Source organism: Paralichthys olivaceus, chromosome 12 (assembly GCF_024713975.1).
Source record: "Paralichthys olivaceus isolate ysfri-2021 chromosome 12, ASM2471397v2, whole genome shotgun sequence".
Taxonomy (NCBI): domain Eukaryota; kingdom Metazoa; phylum Chordata; class Actinopteri; order Pleuronectiformes; family Paralichthyidae; genus Paralichthys; species Paralichthys olivaceus.
Genome location: NC_091104.1, coordinates 8800012 through 8818579, shown reverse-complemented (window position 1 = coordinate 8818579; position 18568 = coordinate 8800012). Strand labels below are relative to the sequence as shown.

General features: G+C 44.2%; 2 protein-coding genes across 2 annotated transcripts in view; both read left to right on the top strand.

Moving 5' to 3' along the window:
- LOC109640848 (plastin-1-like) overlaps positions 1-2840 on the top strand; it is an 8827-nt gene extending 5987 nt beyond the window's left edge. The window contains exons 10-16 of the mRNA XM_020105047.2: positions 1-108; positions 348-426; positions 1160-1274; positions 1361-1494; positions 1580-1703; positions 1782-1915; positions 2013-2840. The exon at positions 1-108 is cut by the window's left edge and continues 94 nt beyond it. Of these exons, the coding sequence (XP_019960606.1) occupies positions 1-108; positions 348-426; positions 1160-1274; positions 1361-1494; positions 1580-1703; positions 1782-1915; positions 2013-2151 (833 nt within the window). The 3' untranslated portion in view covers positions 2152-2840. The remainder of the gene's footprint in view (positions 109-347; positions 427-1159; positions 1275-1360; positions 1495-1579; positions 1704-1781; positions 1916-2012) is intronic.
- Positions 2841-3174: 334 nt separating this feature from the next.
- atr (ATR serine/threonine kinase) lies at positions 3175-18532 on the top strand. The gene is made up of 48 exons (XM_020105055.2): positions 3175-3379; positions 3494-3585; positions 3894-4046; positions 4151-5055; positions 5132-5274; positions 5642-5818; positions 5941-6104; positions 6280-6432; positions 6603-6801; positions 6879-7135; positions 7271-7467; positions 7617-7717; positions 7820-7991; positions 8115-8270; positions 8350-8544; positions 8763-8858; positions 8988-9077; positions 9235-9330; positions 9490-9620; positions 9861-10004; positions 10383-10476; positions 10564-10689; positions 10822-11028; positions 11158-11271; positions 11402-11517; positions 11688-11808; positions 11926-12063; positions 12157-12328; positions 12456-12622; positions 12709-12873; positions 12969-13060; positions 13263-13354; positions 13438-13615; positions 13708-13893; positions 14085-14244; positions 14474-14653; positions 14843-14985; positions 15094-15191; positions 15285-15514; positions 15610-15744; positions 16025-16225; positions 16381-16524; positions 16726-16876; positions 16959-17115; positions 17284-17437; positions 17599-17750; positions 17915-18020; positions 18110-18532. The coding sequence occupies exons 1-48, from the start codon at positions 3327-3329 to the stop codon at positions 18281-18283; spliced, it is 7827 nt and encodes a 2608-aa protein (XP_019960614.2). The 5' UTR covers positions 3175-3326; the 3' UTR covers positions 18284-18532.
- The last annotated feature ends 36 nt before the right edge of the window (positions 18533-18568 follow it).

The window sequence follows — 18568 nt, the reverse complement described above, 5'->3', positions numbered from 1 at the left end:
GAAACAGCAAGCTCAACCTGGCTTTTGTGGCCTACCTGTACAACATGCATCCCACTCTGCAGACAAATAAGCTTAACACCAACGGCATAGAGACCGCGCACATAGTGGGTAAGAAACCAAGATTAAATACTGACTCTCACACACTCAGTCAGGAGCATCGTGTGAATATACAGGGAAATGGACGCTGGTCATTCAGTTCACAGGCAAATAAAAAGTGTAAATGAATGGAGGTTTCAGGGTGTGACGGGTTACATCTGCCATAAATCTATACCAACTGTATGCAGGCAATAACTCAGTGGTGTGAGAACAGCACGTCAGAAATGTTCACAGTCATCTTGTCTTTTCAGGTGAGTCCAAAGAAGAGAAAACATTCCGCAACTGGATCAACTCTCTGGGCGTCTCTCCGTATGTGAACCACCTGTACTGGTATGTTACACATCAGTGTGATCAACTTTGTTGCTGAAAAATATGTTTTTTATATATATATATGCATGTTTGTTGCTTTATTCAGGATTGTTTTGTTTGGACTTTCTCTTTCAAAACTGAATTAGTTTTGAAAGGTGTCAAATATAAATAAAGAATAATACAACAATTATTGAAGCAGCAGCAGTGATAGTAATAATAGCAGTAGCACATTATTCTATTCAGACATTTAACAGTGAGTTAAGTGTTTTGGTCAAAGTTTATATCTGGATGTTATCACTTTTACAGCTGCACGTATCAGCCTCCTGTTTGAAGTGGTTATTGCTTAGTTCATCAGAATTAGTGATACAGAACCAAACCTACACAACAAAGTAAAAATGGAACACCGGTGGCAGCCAGGGGCCGGAGGCTTTATGTTTTTCAGGTTGTCGGTCTGTCCCACTCTTTCTTCAGATTTGGTATAAATTATTTGGACTCACAAGTTGTTTTTTTCTTGTATATATATATATATTTATATACATTTTTTCATTCTTTTTATTTGCTACTGCTGCAGTGATGGTGGGAAAGTTGGTTTATAAAGACGGAAACATGAACTCCTGTACCTACAACTCCAGTTTCAGAATATTCTATCTTAAACTCTGTTCATGGATTACTGTTGTGATCGTCTTCACAGCTCCTGAGAGATTTACAGATTACATACAGGTTATGAAGTTTTGTGTGTGTTTGTCTTTTGCAGTGACCTGTGTGATGGTTTGGTGATTCTGCAGCTTTATGAGAAAGTTAATGTCCCTGTTGACTGGAAGAAAGTCAACAACCCCCCTTATCCTTTCCTGGGGGCAAAAATGAAAAAGGTACAACAACGTACAAACACACTAGATCAACACAACATTAAAACATTTTAGTTGTTAAATTACAGATTTTTTCATACATATTTTAGCTGGAGAACTGTAACTACGCCGTGGACGTGGGCAGGAACATAGCTCATTTCTCTCTGGTTGGTATCGGAGGACAAAACATAAAGGAGGGCAGCCCCATGCACACCCTGGCACTGATCTGGCAGCTGATGAGGAGGTACGTGAGTCACGGGACATTGCAACGGTTGTGGAAATGTTTTTTTGGAAAAACAGACTGCTCACTCCTGCTTGTTGTCTTTCAGGTACACAGTGCTGGTGTTGTCAGATTTGGGCGATGGAGAAAAGGTTGAAGATCATATCATCCTCAGCTGGGTCAACAAAACGCTGAGCCAGAAACACAAGGACACAGAGATCAGAAGCTTCAAGGTGTGTGTGTGTTTGTGAGAATATATTTTATTGTAAAGAAGATGGCTGCATTTAACCTCATTTCCCTTTTCTCTGCAGGACAAACTGATCAGCACCAGTCTGCCAGTGATTGACCTGATTGATGCCATCGCTCCCGGTACAGTCAAGTGGGACATGGTGAAGAGAGGAGAGGAGAGAGCAATGAAGAACGACGATAAACTCAACAACGCCAAGTAAAAAAAAAGTTCTAATTGTTGTTGTTGCCTTTTCTCTTTGCATTTTTCACTCAATCATTGTCTCCTAACTCCTCCCTCTTCCTGCTCTTCTCAGGTACGCAATCTCACTGGCCCGTAAGATCGGAGCTCGTGTTTACACGCTGCCCGATGATTTGGTGGAGGTGAATCCCAAGATGGTGCTGACGCTGTTCGCCTGCCTCATGGGCCACAGTTTGAAAAAGGCCAGCCGCTGAAAGAAAACCAAAAAACACACACGAACAAGCCTGGGAACCAAAATATCAATATGATTCATTCAAAACATTTTATTTCCATTCTCTCTTTACTCTTTCCAAATCGTTGTCGTTGACCATGTTGAGATCACACAACAGTTTGTATTCTGCTCAATTTCAAAATAATTTCTCTCCAACAAACCCTCTGCATTTGTTTATCTGTGATTAGGCTTCTTATTGTTCTTCGCTGAATCACATTTAATACGTCATGACATCTTCTTTCTGCTGCAATACACATACATGACCCTCTTCTTTAAGTCTGTTGTGCATTCATTGTTGCTATTTAATTATTAAATGTTTTAAAAATGTTATGAGTATCATTGTATATGTGTGTTACTTGAACCTTTAGAGGTTTATAACATATGTCAGTACATAAAAACATAATTGATGCCATGTGTCTGTAAAATTAGCTCATACAAAGTTTCTTACACAACAGGCACAGTTCACCTGAAAATCTAATCAATCTCTTGCTTAATTTTATTTAAACAGTTTGTTAATATGTTGTTCTGCATTTGGACTGAATTGTATTTGTACTATGTGGTGTGAAAGCTGCCAGTCGATTTTGGTCAATAATGCAAGTTTAATGACATTTTTCCCTGTTTGAATAAAGAAAAAAACATTTGCTAATGTCAATTAAAAAAATCTCAACTGCTTTTAGAAAGGAGGTGTGATCTTTGGTCCGGTGTACAAATAGTTTTGTGTATTTGCTTGCGTTGTGACGTTCTGCAGCTCCTGTGTCGTCAAAGTGATGAAGCTGTTTTCTTAATTTGCAGGTTTTTCTATTTATATGTGTCTTTTCTCACTTGCACGTTTTTTGTGTGTTTTCTTGATTTGCAATTGAGCCTCTGTTGTCACATTAACAATTACATATAACATATAAATGACAAAAAGGCCACAAAATATTTGACTTATAAATAAGTCGTGGCCAGATCGCGTTTGAGCTGTTTTGACCCTCGCGGGCTGCCGTACCAAAACCGAAACGTCACTTTGGAGCGAAAGTTTTCGAAACGCTCGTCAGGGTCGCGTGCGGATGCTCGCGGACCTGCAGCTGTTTCACTGGGGAAAGTTACCGGACAGATCCTCAAAGACAATGTCTTGAAGAAGTCCTTCAACTACCGACGCACCGAGCTGCCGAGAACATGGAAGGACTCGAGATGTCCGCGATGATTCCGGCTCTGCAGGAGCTGGCGAGGTCAGTATCCCCCGGGCTACACTTCGCTAAGCTAATGCTAACAACATGTCAGAGGCTGCTTCAGGTTGACACTGAGCTGCTGAGGTTGAATGGACGTGTGGTTGTGTTCTGCAGCTCCAGCCCCGCAGAGTACGAGCAGGCGGTGCAGAAACCTCGACAGATCCTGTGTCAGTTCATTGACAGGATACTGACGGATGTGGATGTCGGTGAGTGTCAGGTTCACAGACACGGTGACAGGAACAGCTGAGATTCTTAAAAAAACAAAAACAGTATATATATAGAATTCAATTCAGTTCAAGTAATAAAATATACACATAAATGATAAACTAAATAATGACTGAGTGTCATTTAGAAGAGTTTGGCTTCTAATATTAATTTGAGTAATTACCAGAAATATATTTTTCTCCCATTTCTAATCTGGAATCTAGCTTGTGACTGTTGTGAGAAAGCCCAGATCTCCAGATGAGAATAACCAGTTTGATAATCGGATGTGTTGTCTGTATTCTTCTTCCAGTTGCTCTGGGTCTGAATAAAAAGTCCAGTTCAGAACCAGCCTGCGTGATGCTCCTGGACTTTGTGCAGCACATAGTCAAATCCTCGTCTCTGATGTTTGCCAATCCTGCCTGCCAGCCTGCGGAGTATCCAGACACCACACAGAGCTGTAACGGTAGGAGAGCTGCAATATTAAGATAAACATTTCTGAGGTAAAAATGTTCATAGATAAAAGTGTGGTTATTTGTTTTTATTTCTTCCTTTCCCCGTTTGATTCAGACTTCAGTAAGTGGGTGGCTGTGCGTTTGCTTCGTGTGGCAGCAGCTCCGGACTGTGACGTCATCCACGGCCGCGTCTCTGCCGTGTTGCGCTCTTTGCTTCACACTCTGAGAGTCCGAGCACCGTTCATCTTCAGCCACCTCACTCAGGAACTCATATATCTGGCCCAGGACCTCGGCAACATTCTGTACGCCCACGTCGTCGCACTCTCCGGACAAGGACACTCTTTGGGTGTGCACGCACAGAAGCGATGGCCCGTAACACTTAAATGCTTCAGTATCTCCCCCGGTTGCGCTTCCTCGTACCTCACCCCTTCTCCTCTTGTTCTCTCTTCGCCCGCTGCGCTGGAGTCGCTGACTGCCGTGATGATCGGTATCATTACTGACGCCCTCAGGGGTGTGGTTTCTCGTCATGACCTGAGTGCGGCCTGGGAGACGGCTTGCTCCATCCTCGCCAACGGCAACACGAGGCTGAGAAAGCTGTCCATGGTGATGCTGAGGCGACTGGTGGAGCTGGGAGGGTTTCCTGAGAGGCAAGGCCATGAGTTCTTCACAGCCTACCTTCAGCTGCTGGAAACACACGCTACAGCAAACACAGGCTCAGATGAGAAACAACCCTATGGAGGGGAGCTGCTACACCTGACTCGCTGTGTGTTTCAGTCGTCTGGTGCCTCTCACACACACTTTGAGCCCATCTACCTCTCGCAGATGTTTGAGTGTGTTTGTACTCATGGAGGAACAGGCGTCAAGTTAGGGACAGAGATGACCGAATCACTTTGTTTGCTGTTCAGCTTCTTATTGTCTGTTGCCCCAGTTTATGAGACTGTTGCGTCATTAAGGAGGCAGCGAGTCACGGAGGTCTGCAGGATGCTGGCACGCACCGTTGGGACAGAAAATCAAGCTGAAGTATGATTTAGTTCTTTGAGTTTATCTATTATTTGTCACAACTCTTTACAGTATCTGTTTTTCATGTGATCTGCAGTGCGCGGAGGGATTTCTCCGAGCCGCACTAAAGGCTGAGACAGCTCTGGTGATGCAGAAGTCAGGAGACGGAGAGTCCGCTGCAAAGAAATCCTGCAAATCAGCCACTAGCTCTGTCGGTAAAACAACGAAAACATCATCACCGTAAGTTCAGGGCTCCACCTTATTATATAAGATGCTATAGTGCATCATATCATATCGGACTATAAAATAAAACAAAGTGGATTATCCTCAGGTGGTTTCGAATTTCCTGATTCTTGTGATGTAGATGTGAAGAGGCCTGTTTGTGGCCACGGTATATTGTGCCACAATTCGTATAAAGTTTTATATGGCATAGATTTTAACCATCACAATTACAATTAATAGGGTTTTTTCAGGCAAAAGCAAATGAAATGCTTTTGTGTATTTGCTCTCATAGTGTTAGTCGGAATTGTCACTATCATAAATCAACACACCAGCTTTCCTCTAAAGTTCTTTACATTTAATACACTGTGTGTCTCTGTGTCCTAAGGGAAGTGGACATGCGTGTCCGGAGCGAGGTGTGGGCTGTGGTGAACAGTCGGCTGGAGGAGCTGCTGACGCTTCTGAACTCGGACTCTGCTGAACCTGAGGCCCAAGAGACTCTCTGTGCTCTGGAGGGACTCGCCCTCACCCTCCACCTGGCAGCCCTCTGCTCCTCGCCCACCAGGTCATACACCAACATTTACACATTTCCCACTCTAGTGCACTTTTATTTTTATCTTTTGTCTCAGAAAAAACAACTTTCTCTGAAGTGACTTCAATGAATTTTTTCTCTTCCTCTGTCAACAGTTCCTCTCCTCTGCTCTGGGTGTCCACTGAGACTCTGGGCAGAGCTCTGAAGAGCTGTCAGTCAGTGTTAGAAGGAGGATCTCAACCTGTCACAAACCAGAACTACTTTCAATCTGTTCTCCAGACGACTGTTGAGGTCCTGGACTCTATCGTGTTCCTTAAGAGTACGGACAGACACATGCAAAACACATGTTAAACTTTTCTCGTGGATTTATTCATTTTATGTCACAATGAAAACATATTTTCAGTTATTTGTACCAATAATATCCAACATTGACTTTACGCTCTCTAAGCTCTAGCTTTACTTTTGTCCGCCCTGCTGTGTATGTGTGAGTATAGTGAGCAGTCAGAGTGAGGACGGACTCCAGCGACGTGTGTGTGCTCTGTTATCACTTCCCTGGGTGTGTGAGAACAAGTCTGTCTCCATCTACAAGAGTTCAGGTTTCCCCTCCTGGCTTTCTGCAATGGCTCAGAGACTGAGCTTCTGTTACTGTGAGTATTTCTTCTGCATAACAATACAATTTTAGATTAGTTTGTTGTCACCTGTAGCTGATGTCTCAAATCGATTTAACAATCACTCATTAAAATACAGATTTTAAATCATTTTAAAAAGCCATGACATCAATGTGAAAACCTGACGTCAAACCGGTTTGTCTCTCCAGCACCTGAGGTCCAGGTGGACTGTGTGTCGCTACTGGCCCTCCTGCATCGTGGTGTGTGTGAGAAATGGCGCGTGTGTGTGTTTTCCAAGGCGCTGCAGAGTCCAGAGGAGGTGGTGAGAGCGGCGGCAGTCAGGGCCTTCCCTCTCCTGCTGCACCACCTGGGAAACACGCATCACAACCTCATCAGCAGTACTCTGCTGTAGGTAAACTCCCAAACTTTTCATTCTTGAATTTATCTTTCCGGTATGATTCATTTCATTTTATAAACATTTCCAGTTCCAGGTTGGACGACAGTTCGGAGCAGGTGAGGAAGGAGCTTGCCAGGATCATTGGTCAGCTGAGCTGCATCCAAACAGAGCTCTCCCTGCTCAGTGACACTCAGGTGGCGTCCACCTCTCCTCCCAGAAAACTTTGCCTCTGCCTTAGCCTCGCAGCAGAGCATGCTGGGAATGCTTGTCCATCCCTCAAAGCAACTTTTATCAGACCCTTTCTGCCATTGCTCAGAGAGGAAACTCCAAGTAGTGTCAAACAAGGTATTTCAACTTTTTCCATTTCATATTTTTATGATTTGAGTCTATATAATTATTCACAGTAATAAGCAGTACCACTGAACACTGTTTGTCTATTATTTAAAGCTTCATTTTTAATGATGCATTTCACTGCCCCAGCTTTCCTAGAAGCTCTGCCTCACCTCTGCCAACATGTAAATCTGATTGGTGGAGACAGTGACTCTCGTGCAGTTCTCTGTGCTCTGATTGGTCTGATGGAGGACAAGGATCCAGTGGTCAGAATACGTTTTAGCCAATCAGTATGTTTCCTGCTGATGGAGAGCAGCAGAAACTCAGAGCAGAGCTCTCTGAATGAGGTGAATAATATGAGTCTGTGGTTGACACTCGGTCATTATACATATATTATAATGAACACAAAATATTCCGTATAATTTTACTTTTGGGACTTTAACCATATAAATACTTGACAGTGAGGTTGATTGTGTGTATCTTGTGACTGGATCAGCTCCTGGTTGCTCGTCTTAAGGAAGCTTTCAACAACGCGAAACTCAACAGAGATGATGACCTGCGCAACACTCTCATCCTGACCACTGGAGAGATTGGCAGGTATAGATTTTATTATACAGTATTATCTTGAAATACCACATTTATGAAATGACTGGTTAAATAAGTTTGTTCAACAGTTTTTCCGTCCCTCTCCTCTGTCAGAGCGTCTCAGGGTAGTTTGGTGTCGTTCTCTCTGCTGCGGCTGCTTCACTGTCTGCTCTCCAAGTCGTCCCCGGTGTCTGTGGCCGCTTACGCTCAGATCAGAGCTCTGGCCTCTGCCAAAGGCCTTAAACTCCAAACTCTCTTTAGTCAGTACAAGAACCCAATTTGCCAGGTATAAAATCAGCTCATGTTCAAAGCAGAATTTACTATTGGAAAGATTTGAGATCCCAACAGCAAGAAGTCCAAACTGTAATCAACATCCTGCCAATAATTGTCTGTTCTCCTCTGTATGTAGTTCCTGGTGGAGTCGTTGCACTCACGTCATGCATCAGCCCTGCGGAGCACACCTGACCAGGGCAGCGAGTCAGCCAATCAGAAAGAACTGGCCCTGGACATCCTGGCTCAGATCGCTCACGCTTTTGACTTCCCAGACCTCCACCGCTTCCTCACAGTATGTGCAGTTCATGCATTATAAACATTCTCACAGATACAGTTTGCCTGAATGTTTTTATGTTTATGTGTATTTGTAGCGGACGCTCCAGGTGCTGCTGCCCTACCTGGCAGCAAAGGCGAGCTCTACAGGCTCCTCCCTCATCCGAACATTGGCAAATGAGCTTAAGGCAAACAGGAGAGAGATCCTGATCAACAACTTCAAATACATCTTCAGTCATCTGGTGTGTTCCTGCACCAAGGAGGAGCTGGAGAGGGCCTTCCACTACCTACAGGTGTTAATAACACTCAACTAAAGCATTACACAACTGAACCATAATCCAAAAATTGAGATCCAAGAGTATCAATCATATATAGTTATACTTTAGCAGTGTTGTATGGCTTTCTCTGATAATGTTTTATAAATAATGCAAATATTTCCCGATGGTTGTCCTCCATAGTAATTAATGTGATTGCTAGACTGATTTATATTTGTTTCCCAAATGTTCTCCAGAGTGAGACAGAGATTGAGCTGGGCTCCCTGCTCAGACAGGACTTCCAGGGCCTCCACAACGAGCTGCTGCTGCGTCTTGGAGAGCACTACCAGCAGGTCCATAAACGTTTCCCTTCAAATTCAACCTTTTTCAGTCTTGTTGCATAACTAGTACGTACAAATCAGTGACAGTTTTTTAACTAAACATTGTTAACCCGTATGTTTTTACATTTCTACGTACTGTAGGTATTCAATGGTCTGGCAATCCTGGCCTCCTTTGCATCCAACGAAGACCCGTACCAGGGCCCCCGAGACATCACGACCCCAGAACGCATGGTATGTTCCCATAAATACAGAAGGACAGGAGTATTTAATTTAATTGAATCCATTTTTAACAGACACGGTCAAACTTAATAATAAAGGAACCCCACCTTCCTCTTTTTTTACTATATTTTTCTGTATGTTTTCCTCACTTGTCTTTTCTTTGTGGCAGGCGGACTACCTTCAGCCAAAGCTGCTGGGAATTCTTGCCTTTTTCAACATGCAGCTGCTCAGCTCCAGTGCAGGAGAGAAGGATCGCAAAAAGCTGGTGAGTCACCCACTGCTAATTAAACAACTGCAAATCAAAGAATGTAGCTCTAGTAAATAATTTAATGAGGCACTGAGAGATAATAATATATATTTAGTTTTACTGTGGAAAATAAATGTTTCAAAAACAGCACTCACCTGTTTGTTGGTTTCGGTTCAGGCTTTGACAAGTGTGATGGCTCTAATGCGACTCATGGGCTCCAAACACATCAGCTCTGTCAGAGTGAAGATGATGACGACGCTCCGCACCAGCCTCCGATACAGAGAAGACTTCCCTCTGCTCTGCTGCCAGTCAGTACACACACTTTTGTCACATCAATGCTAACCATCCTCTCAGATCTTCAGACCCTAACTTTTACCACATCAAACCTACACTTATACTTGACTGTAATGCTTAAATGTCTTTATTAATTTTTATTACACCCACAACTGCGTAAAATGACCAAATATAAGGAGTGTTTTACTACGTGCTGTCCTCCATAAAACCTTGAACAAATCAACTTTCTCTCTGTCTCACTCGTGTGTGACCAGGACGTGGGATTGTTTTGTGAGGAGTGTGGAGCCTGCACACCTGGGTCCTCTACTGAGTCATGTCATTGTTGCTCTCCTCCCACTGATTCCTCTGCAGCCCAAAGAAACGGCTGCTATTATCCGCTTCCTCATCATGGACAACAGGTAAAATGCACAAACACAATTGTACACAGAAAGTTAAACATAAAACTAAGTCAGCTGAAGACTAAGATGTATTTTCCCCTTTGTTGAAATACTATCGATCCAGAAATTATACAGTGACCTGTGGCTGCATAAACTGTTCGTATTCTCCCTTTTTAAAATTGATATCATGAAATACAGTTATTCTGAATACAGTAAAAAGGCTTTCATCTCTCTGACAGACTGTTGTGAATGTGTGTGTTAAAGCGACTTGTACTGAAAAGCCTTTTGAGTGGTCAATCAGTCTGGGGAAAGTACTATATAAATACATCGCTTTAGTATTCTAGAAAATACCTTACTTTTATGTAACAGCTGTGATTTAAGAGAGTCAATCTATCACAGGGAAGAAGTCAACGACTACCTCCATGAGATTTACTTTCTACCAGATCACCCAGAGTTAAAGGACATCCACAGCGTCCTGCAGGATTACAAGAAGGTCAGTATGGACACACGGTCATGATCATGATAAGTAGTAGAATAAAGGATGGTGCAACAAATGGGGAAATGTCATGTCTGACTCCAGCTGACAGCCAGCAGCAGCGACCTGGTCGCAGCTCTGCAGCTCTCGATGAGAGCCGTCCAACATGAAAACGTTGACGTCAGGATTCATGCACTCACAAGTCTCCGGGATATGATGCACAGTGATCAGGTACACAAACTCACCGACACACACACTGTTAGATGAGGTACACTTGTTGATTGTATACCACTTGCATGCCTGCAAATGTTAATTGAGCCGTTCTGTGCAGTAAAAGTTTTTTGTTTGCGCTGTGGACTGCAGGAGTGGCTGCTGCGGCAGGTGTGTGCGAGTGAGGCGGTGGAGCCAGTCATCTCCAGCTTGGTGTCGGTGCTGCTAAAGGGCTGCCAGGACTCTTCCCCAGAGGCTCGGCTCCTCTGTGGGGAGTGTCTCGGGGAGCTGGGAGCTGTGGACCCGGGACGTCTGGACCTGTCTCACACACACACCCATGGCGACCGCAACACATTTGTGGTATTCTTCATTCTTCTCTATGCCATTAATACACACATAAAGAGTTTATTTAAAGTTTAGTGTATTGCCCAAAAAATAAAAAAACACTTCTTGAGAAAACCAAACGTAAATATTGATTTTCCGTTAAAGAGTGGAGTTGATGATCCCAATTTTGCCCACGACCTGCTGACTGAACTCACCAGAACGTTCCTGGCTTACGCTGATGATGTGAGAGCACAGGACTCTGGTGCTTATGCAATTCAGGTACACACACATACACACGCACATGTGCATGCTCTTACTTTAGAAATTCATTAGCTCTGATTTGTTTGTCAGCTTTTGTGCCCTTTGCTTTGCCTCTCACTTCCTGTTTATGCTTTCATGTGCACTTCAGGAGCTGTTGTCCATCTTTGAATGTCGTGAGGGGCGGAGCGACTCTCCAGGTCGTCGTCTGTGGAGGAGATTCCCAGAGCAGATCCAAGAAATACTGGAACCTCACCTCAACAGCAGGTATTCAAGTTTAAAATCACTTGACTCAAAGTTACTGTTCTTCCTCTTTTATCTCCCCCCTCCCTTCCACTGTGTTACCTTCAATCAACAATTTATTTTTTTATTCCACCGTCTCCTTTTCTCACTCCTTTCTTAATTTCCCACTCCATCTTGTCCCCCTCCACCTGCAGATATAAGAGCAGCCAGAAGGAGGTGAACTGGTCTAAACTGAAGAAACCAGTGTACTTAAGTAGCAGAGGCAGCAGGTTCTCTGATTGGTCAGCCACCTGGGCTGGATATCTCATCAGCAAGGTTAGCAGAGTTTGTTTTGCATAGAGCAAAACCAAATGGCTGCTCCTTCATCTTAACAGCGACGTGAACTTTTCCATCATGTCTGAGGTTTTAGGAGCTGGTTCTGTGTTTTTCCAGGTGAGACATGAGCTGGCCGGTAAGGTGTTCACCTGCTGTAGCTTCATCATTAAGCACGACTACAAGGTCACAATCTACCTGCTGCCTCACATTCTGCTGTACATGCTGCTGGGCTGCACACCTGCAGAGCAACAGGAGGTGAGCACACGTCTCACACACACACACACACACACACATGTACATGTACAAGAAATTAAGAAGTTGCTGCAATAATAACACGTCTTCATCCAGGTAACGGAGGAGATGCTGGCCGTACTGACGGAGGGTGATGGTCGAGGGAGGGTGTGTGTCCAGGAGACGGCCTCCAGCCTATCGCAGCTCAGCATTCAGACTGTGTTCAGCATGTTGTCTCACCTCACTCAGTGGAGTCGCCACATCCTCTACTCCAAACCAAAACACAATGGTGAGACACACGCTCACACTGATCTCTAGTCTGTGAGGTTTTACTGAACACAATATTTTATTTTAAATTATTAAACCCTTTTGTTTGTTTTTGCAATTATGTAAATGAATCTCCTCCATTTTCCCAGAGAGTGGAGATTATCAGCGTGTGGTGGCCTTCCTGAAGGGTATTCCACAGGACGTTCTGGCTAAGGCCTCTCTGCGATCCAAAGCATACACTCGTTCCCTCATGCACTTTGAAGCTTACATCCTGGAAAACAAAGAGAACATCCAGGACCATCTCACCTTCCTGCAGGTCAGTCACTAAAAATCTTCCTTTTATTTTGAAAGTTTGACCGAGTTGTGGTTGAAGTTGAATGTTTTATTAATTGGCTGCTGCAGACGCTGTACGCTGCGATGCACGAGCCCGATGGAGTGAGGGGGGTCAACGCCCTGAGGAGGGAGGAGCCTTCACTACGGGAGCAGATACTGGAGCATGAGAGCATCGGCCTGCTCCGAGACGCCACGGCCTGCTACGACCGGGCGATACAACTGGAGTCCGATCAGGTACACACACACACACACGCAGACACACACACTTGTTTGTATTTTTCTGGAAGTCTTTCCCTGTTTGATCATTTTCATTCTGCCTCTGTGTATAGATTGGTCACTATCACGGGGTGATGACTTCTATGCTTGGCCTGGGTCAGTTGTCCACAGTCATCACTCAGGTTAATGGAGTACTGGCCAACAAGTGAGGAACACACACACACACACACACAAACACACACACACACACACACACACACACACACTTTAAAACAAAAAAAACATTTTGTTGTGGCCCAGACTCCATGTTTGTCATCATGCTCATGTTAATCAAAAAGGACATGAACATACATTATTGTGCTGAGCCATGAAACTCGCTGTGATATAACTAACGTGTTCACACTTAGGCACCAGTGGAAGTCGGAGCTTAACACTTACAGAGTGGAGGCAGCCTGGAAGCTGGGAAAATGGGACCTGCTGGAGGATTACTTACCCTCGGGTGAGAAAAAAGCAGTTTGAGTTATCATTGCTGTTGACTTCTTTTAACACAAAGCTAGAAAATGATTACCTTTGTGTCTGCAGACCGTCACTCCAGCACGTGGGGCGTGCGGCTCGGCCAGTTGCTGTTGTCGGCTAAGAAGCTGGACGCTGAGACTTTCTACGAGAAGCTGAAGCTTGTAAGGAAGGAGCAGGTCGTCCCTCTGTCTGCAGCCAGCTATGAGTGTGGAACCTACCAGAGAGGATATGAATATCTTGTCAGGTCGGTGTGTTCATTCATGGAATCCAAAATATGGGGTGTTTAATTTGTCTTAGCAAAGATTTGTGATTCTTAAAAACTGTCTGTGTGTTTAGGCTCCACATGCTGAGCGAGTTGGAGCACACTTTTACTGAGCTGCAGAAACAGAGAGAACGCTCTGCCCCCAGTCTCAGCCAGCTGCCTCCCCATTGGTCAGATCGTCTGGAGATGACCCAGAATTCCTTTAGGGCCAAGGAGCCAATCCTGGCTCTCCGTCGTGCTTTGCTCAGCCTGGGATCAGAGTAAGCACACAGCAACCTCTGCAGGAACCCAGACACACATTAAGAAACCACAATTTATTTCCGTCTTGTGCATTTTTTCTGACTTCTTTTCTTTTCTGTTGAGTAAAAGCTGCCAAAGCTCCTGAACATAATCAGTGTCAGGTAGTATCAGGCCTCAAACCACAAACCTGGTCCTTGTGTTCGCTCTGCAGATCTGTGTGTCAGGAGCTGGTCGGCGAGTGCTGGCTTCAAAGTGCCCGAGTGGCCAGGAAGGCAGGACACCACCAGACCGCTTTCAACGCTCTTCTGAACGCAGAGAACACACATCTGGCCGAGCTGGTTACAGAGAAGGCCAAGTGGCTTTGGTCCAAGGTATTAACAACCTTTAATATATATTCAATCATACAGAGTACAGACCAAATTTTCAATAAACAATATTTAATACTTTTATTTTACTGTAAACTATGGTAATGGAACTTTTAACACATTTTGAATCTATCAGTATCTAGTGTGTCTAACTGACCCTGTTATGTACCAACGTTTGTACATAAATGCATGTCCATATATTAACAAACACTAATAAAGCATTCTGTATTCTCAGGGCGATGTGCACCAGGCTCTGATCGTCTTGCAAAAGGGTGTGGACCAGTGTTTTCCCGACGACGAGTCCCACACAGACCCCCGCAGCCTGCAGACCAAAGGCAAGGCCATGCTGCTGGTGGGACGCTTCATGGAGGAGACGGCTAACTTCGAGTCCAACGCCATCATGAAAGCGTATAAGGTAACAGTCCCACACAGGAAGTTAATGCTGACAACTCATTACCAAAAAGGTCATCATGCATAAGAACGCTTCATGATCTGCTGAGTCGTGCTTTACCCACAAACAGCAGAGGCAGTGAATATTACAGGCCACCGCTCATGTTCATTTTTAGATAACAAAGTATTTTAAGTGTGTGTATTGTGTTTTTAGGACGTGACAAACCTTCTGCCTGAGTGGGAGGATGGAAACTTCTATCTTGCCAAATACTATGACAAAGTGATGCCAATGGTGACTGACAACAAGCTGGAGAAACAGGGGAACCTGATCCGATACATTGTCACGTACTTTGGAAAGTAGGAACAGATCTAATGTTCATTTATTGTGATAGAAGCTGAATCAGTGCCGTTCTAACTTTATTCAACTCTCCATCACCCATTTCATTTGGATTGTTTCCTCTCCAGAGCTTTGCAGTTTGGAAACCAGTACATCTACCAGGCCATGCCTCGCATGTTGTCTCTCTGGTTGGACTTTGGAGCCAAAGTGTGTGAATGTGAGAAAGGTGGGCGTGATACTTCCAGTCTTTGGCTAACTCACTTTAGCTTTTCATTGACTGTTAACGACGATATTCTACCCACACATTTCTTCACCTCAGCGGGCCGAGCAGACAGACAGATGCGACAGGAGCTGAGTAAAATCAACACGGCTGTGACCGAGCACTGTGCCAACCTGGCACCGTACCAATTCTTGACTGCTTTCTCCCAGCTCATTTCCCGGGTGTGTCACTCCAGCGACGAGGTCTTCACTGTCCTCATCGCGATTGTGGCCAAAGTCTTCCTGGCGTACCCCCAGCAGGCCATGTGGCTAATGACTGCTGTCTCCAAGGTGTGTGTGTGTAACACAAACTGACAAGACAACTAATTTGCTTTTCTCAAAGTTATTACATGAAGTCCTACCTGTGTGTGTGTTTGTTTCTTCAGTCTTCCTACCCCATGCGTATGAACCGCTGTAATCAGATCCTTAAAAAAGCGATCAGTCTCAAAAAGTCGCTGGAGAAATTCATTGGAGACGCCAACAGACTGACTGACAAACTGTTGGAGCTCTGCAACAAGCCGGTATACACACACAAACACACACACACAGTATATATTAAAATGACAGTTACAATTACAAACGGGTTATTTGACCCTTATGAAAGTCAACTAAACTGTAGGGTTTATAGATTTAGAATAATTAGAAATCTGTAATTATTGTCAACATGGATAACTGTGTAATAAAATTCAGAATCTCACTATAAAATCTATATTCATGATTGAATGCGGAACAAAACATTTCATTGGTATAGACGATATTCGATTCGATTAGAAGTCTCTGGTTTTTAACTGTGTCCTCCAGGTGGACGGTAACAGCAGCACCCTCAGCATGGGCGTCCACTTCAAGCAGCTGAAACGTCTGGTGGAGGAGCCGACCTTCAGCCAGATTCTGATCCCACTGCAGTCGGTGCTCATCCCCACGCTGCCCTCGACGGGGGGAGCAAACAAGCAGCACGACGCCTTCCCCGGACACTGGGCCTACCTGGATGGCTTTGAAGACATTGTAAGAGAAAGAGAGCGGAAGTGTTGGTTATATATTTTGGTTGGAAGGTGTCTGAAGGCAAAAAGAGTTACAAAGGCATTTTTCAACAAAGGTTTACAATCACAAAGATCATCTTTACATTTGCAGCGTAACTCTAGTCTCTGCTGTACGTGTAGGTGGAGATCTTGGCCTCCTTACAGAAGCCGAAGAAGATCAGTCTGAAGGGGTCGGATGGGCGAAGCTACACCATGATGTGTAAACCTAAAGATGATCTGAGGAAGGACTGCAGACTCATGGAGTTCAACTGCCTCATCAACAAGGTGTGTGTCCCATTTCATATTATAATTGTATTAAACTGAACAGTGACAAACAAATTAATCAAGAAAGAAAAACAATATACAAGAATGAATACATAACTTTACGTATAGTGTTCATAGCTAAATCTCTCAGTTCTCGCATGAACAAAACCTGAACAATACCAGAGTGGTTTTTGTACAACAAGTGTGTCTTTGTATGTGTAGTGCCTACGTAAAGATGCTGAGTCGAGGCGGAGGGAGCTACACATCTGTACCTACGCTGTGATTCCCCTCAATGAGGAGTGTGGCATCATCGAATGGGTCAACAACACCGCTGGACTTCGACACATTCTCACCAAACTGTATAAGGAGAGAGGTACGTGAATCCTAAAAGTCAGGGTAGATGTAAACAAACTCTCTGTCTTATAAATATCATTGATTCACATTTGTGTTTTTAGGAATCTACTTGTCAGGTAAAGAGCTCAGGAAGCTCATTCTGCCAAAGACGGCTCCCTTTGAGGAGAAGCTCCGAATCCACAAGGAGGTACTGTGTGCTCGACACCCCCCTGTCTTCCACGAGTGGTTTCTCAGGACCTTCGCTGACCCCACGTCATGGTACGACCCGACCAACCACTCTCTTACAGTCACAAGTGAAAGGGCCACATTTTAAAAGCCATGTCTGAAATCTTTTTACGTTATGTTGCCACTTTTGAGAGGAGAAGTTTTAGTTGTGGAACATTTGTTTGGTTATAAATTTGATAAATCACATGTAGTTGTTTACAGGTACAGCAGTCGCTCCGCGTACTGCCGCTCCACTGCTGTGATGTCAATGGTGGGATACATCCTGGGTTTGGGAGATCGCCACGGAGAAAACATCCTCTTTGACTCGTTCACTGGGGAATGTGTTCACGTCGACTTCAACTGCCTCTTTAACAAGGTTTGTCTGTGAAGAAAATCTGCTACATTTAGTGAACTGATGTCTGTGAGTGCGTCAAATTCGGTTCAGCTTTGATTGAATTTAAGGTTTGGCCTTTTATACATTTTCATGTTTTTCCGACTGCATGTCTCCCTCATGCTCCTTCTGTCCCTCTCCACTAGGGGGAGACATTTGATGTGCCTGAGGTTGTTCCCTTCCGTCTGACCCAAAACATGGTCCACGCTATGGGACCCATGGGCACCGAAGGCCTCTTCAGACAAGCCTGCGAGGTCACACTGAGGCTGATGAGAGACCAGAGGGAGCCGCTCATGAGGTTTTGAATCAAAGCATCAATTAACAAACTAAATTTAGATAATAGATCATATTAAAATCAGTTTTTATCATTTACTTGGCACTTGACTCTTGATACAACATTATTTGTCGACTCTGATCAAGGTTTCTAAACTCCAGATGTCTGTATGTATTTCTTCCTCTAAGTGTGCTCAAGACCTTCCTTCATGACCCGCTGGTGGAGTGGAGCAAACAAGCAAAAGGACTTTCCAAAGCTCAGGCCAACGAGACTGGAGAGATAGTTAATGAAAAGGTGTGCACATCAGGGAGTATATTTATATGCAATCACAGCAGCGCGCAGGTCCAACATAACCCATTTGTCCCCCTCTCCTTCTGTGCCAGGCTAAAACCCACGTGTGTGACATCGAGCAGCGTCTGCAGGGAGTGATAAAGAGCAGGAACAAAGTGCTGGGTCTGCCTCTGTCCATAGAGGGACACGTCCACTACCTCATACAGGAAGCCACAGACGACAAACTGCTGTGTCAGATGTATCTGGGTTGGGGGCCCTACCTGTAAAACACACATCTACATTTACGAAATGTAAGAGCAGCATTTTGAAGATCGGGAGAATCAAGGATTCTTTGCTGTGATTAAGTTCTTGTAAGTACATAGAAGTATTTGCACATGTTTTGCAATAAGAGCTAAATATTCCCTACGTTAAATAACATAACATAATAATTCATTTGCAAGTTTCCTGTTTTCTGGAAACCAAATGTTTTTGTTGCACTCCTGTACAGTCTCTTGTAATAAAATACGTTTTCCTTATTTGATTTTTGCAGCTAAATGTGTCTGTAAGTCGGG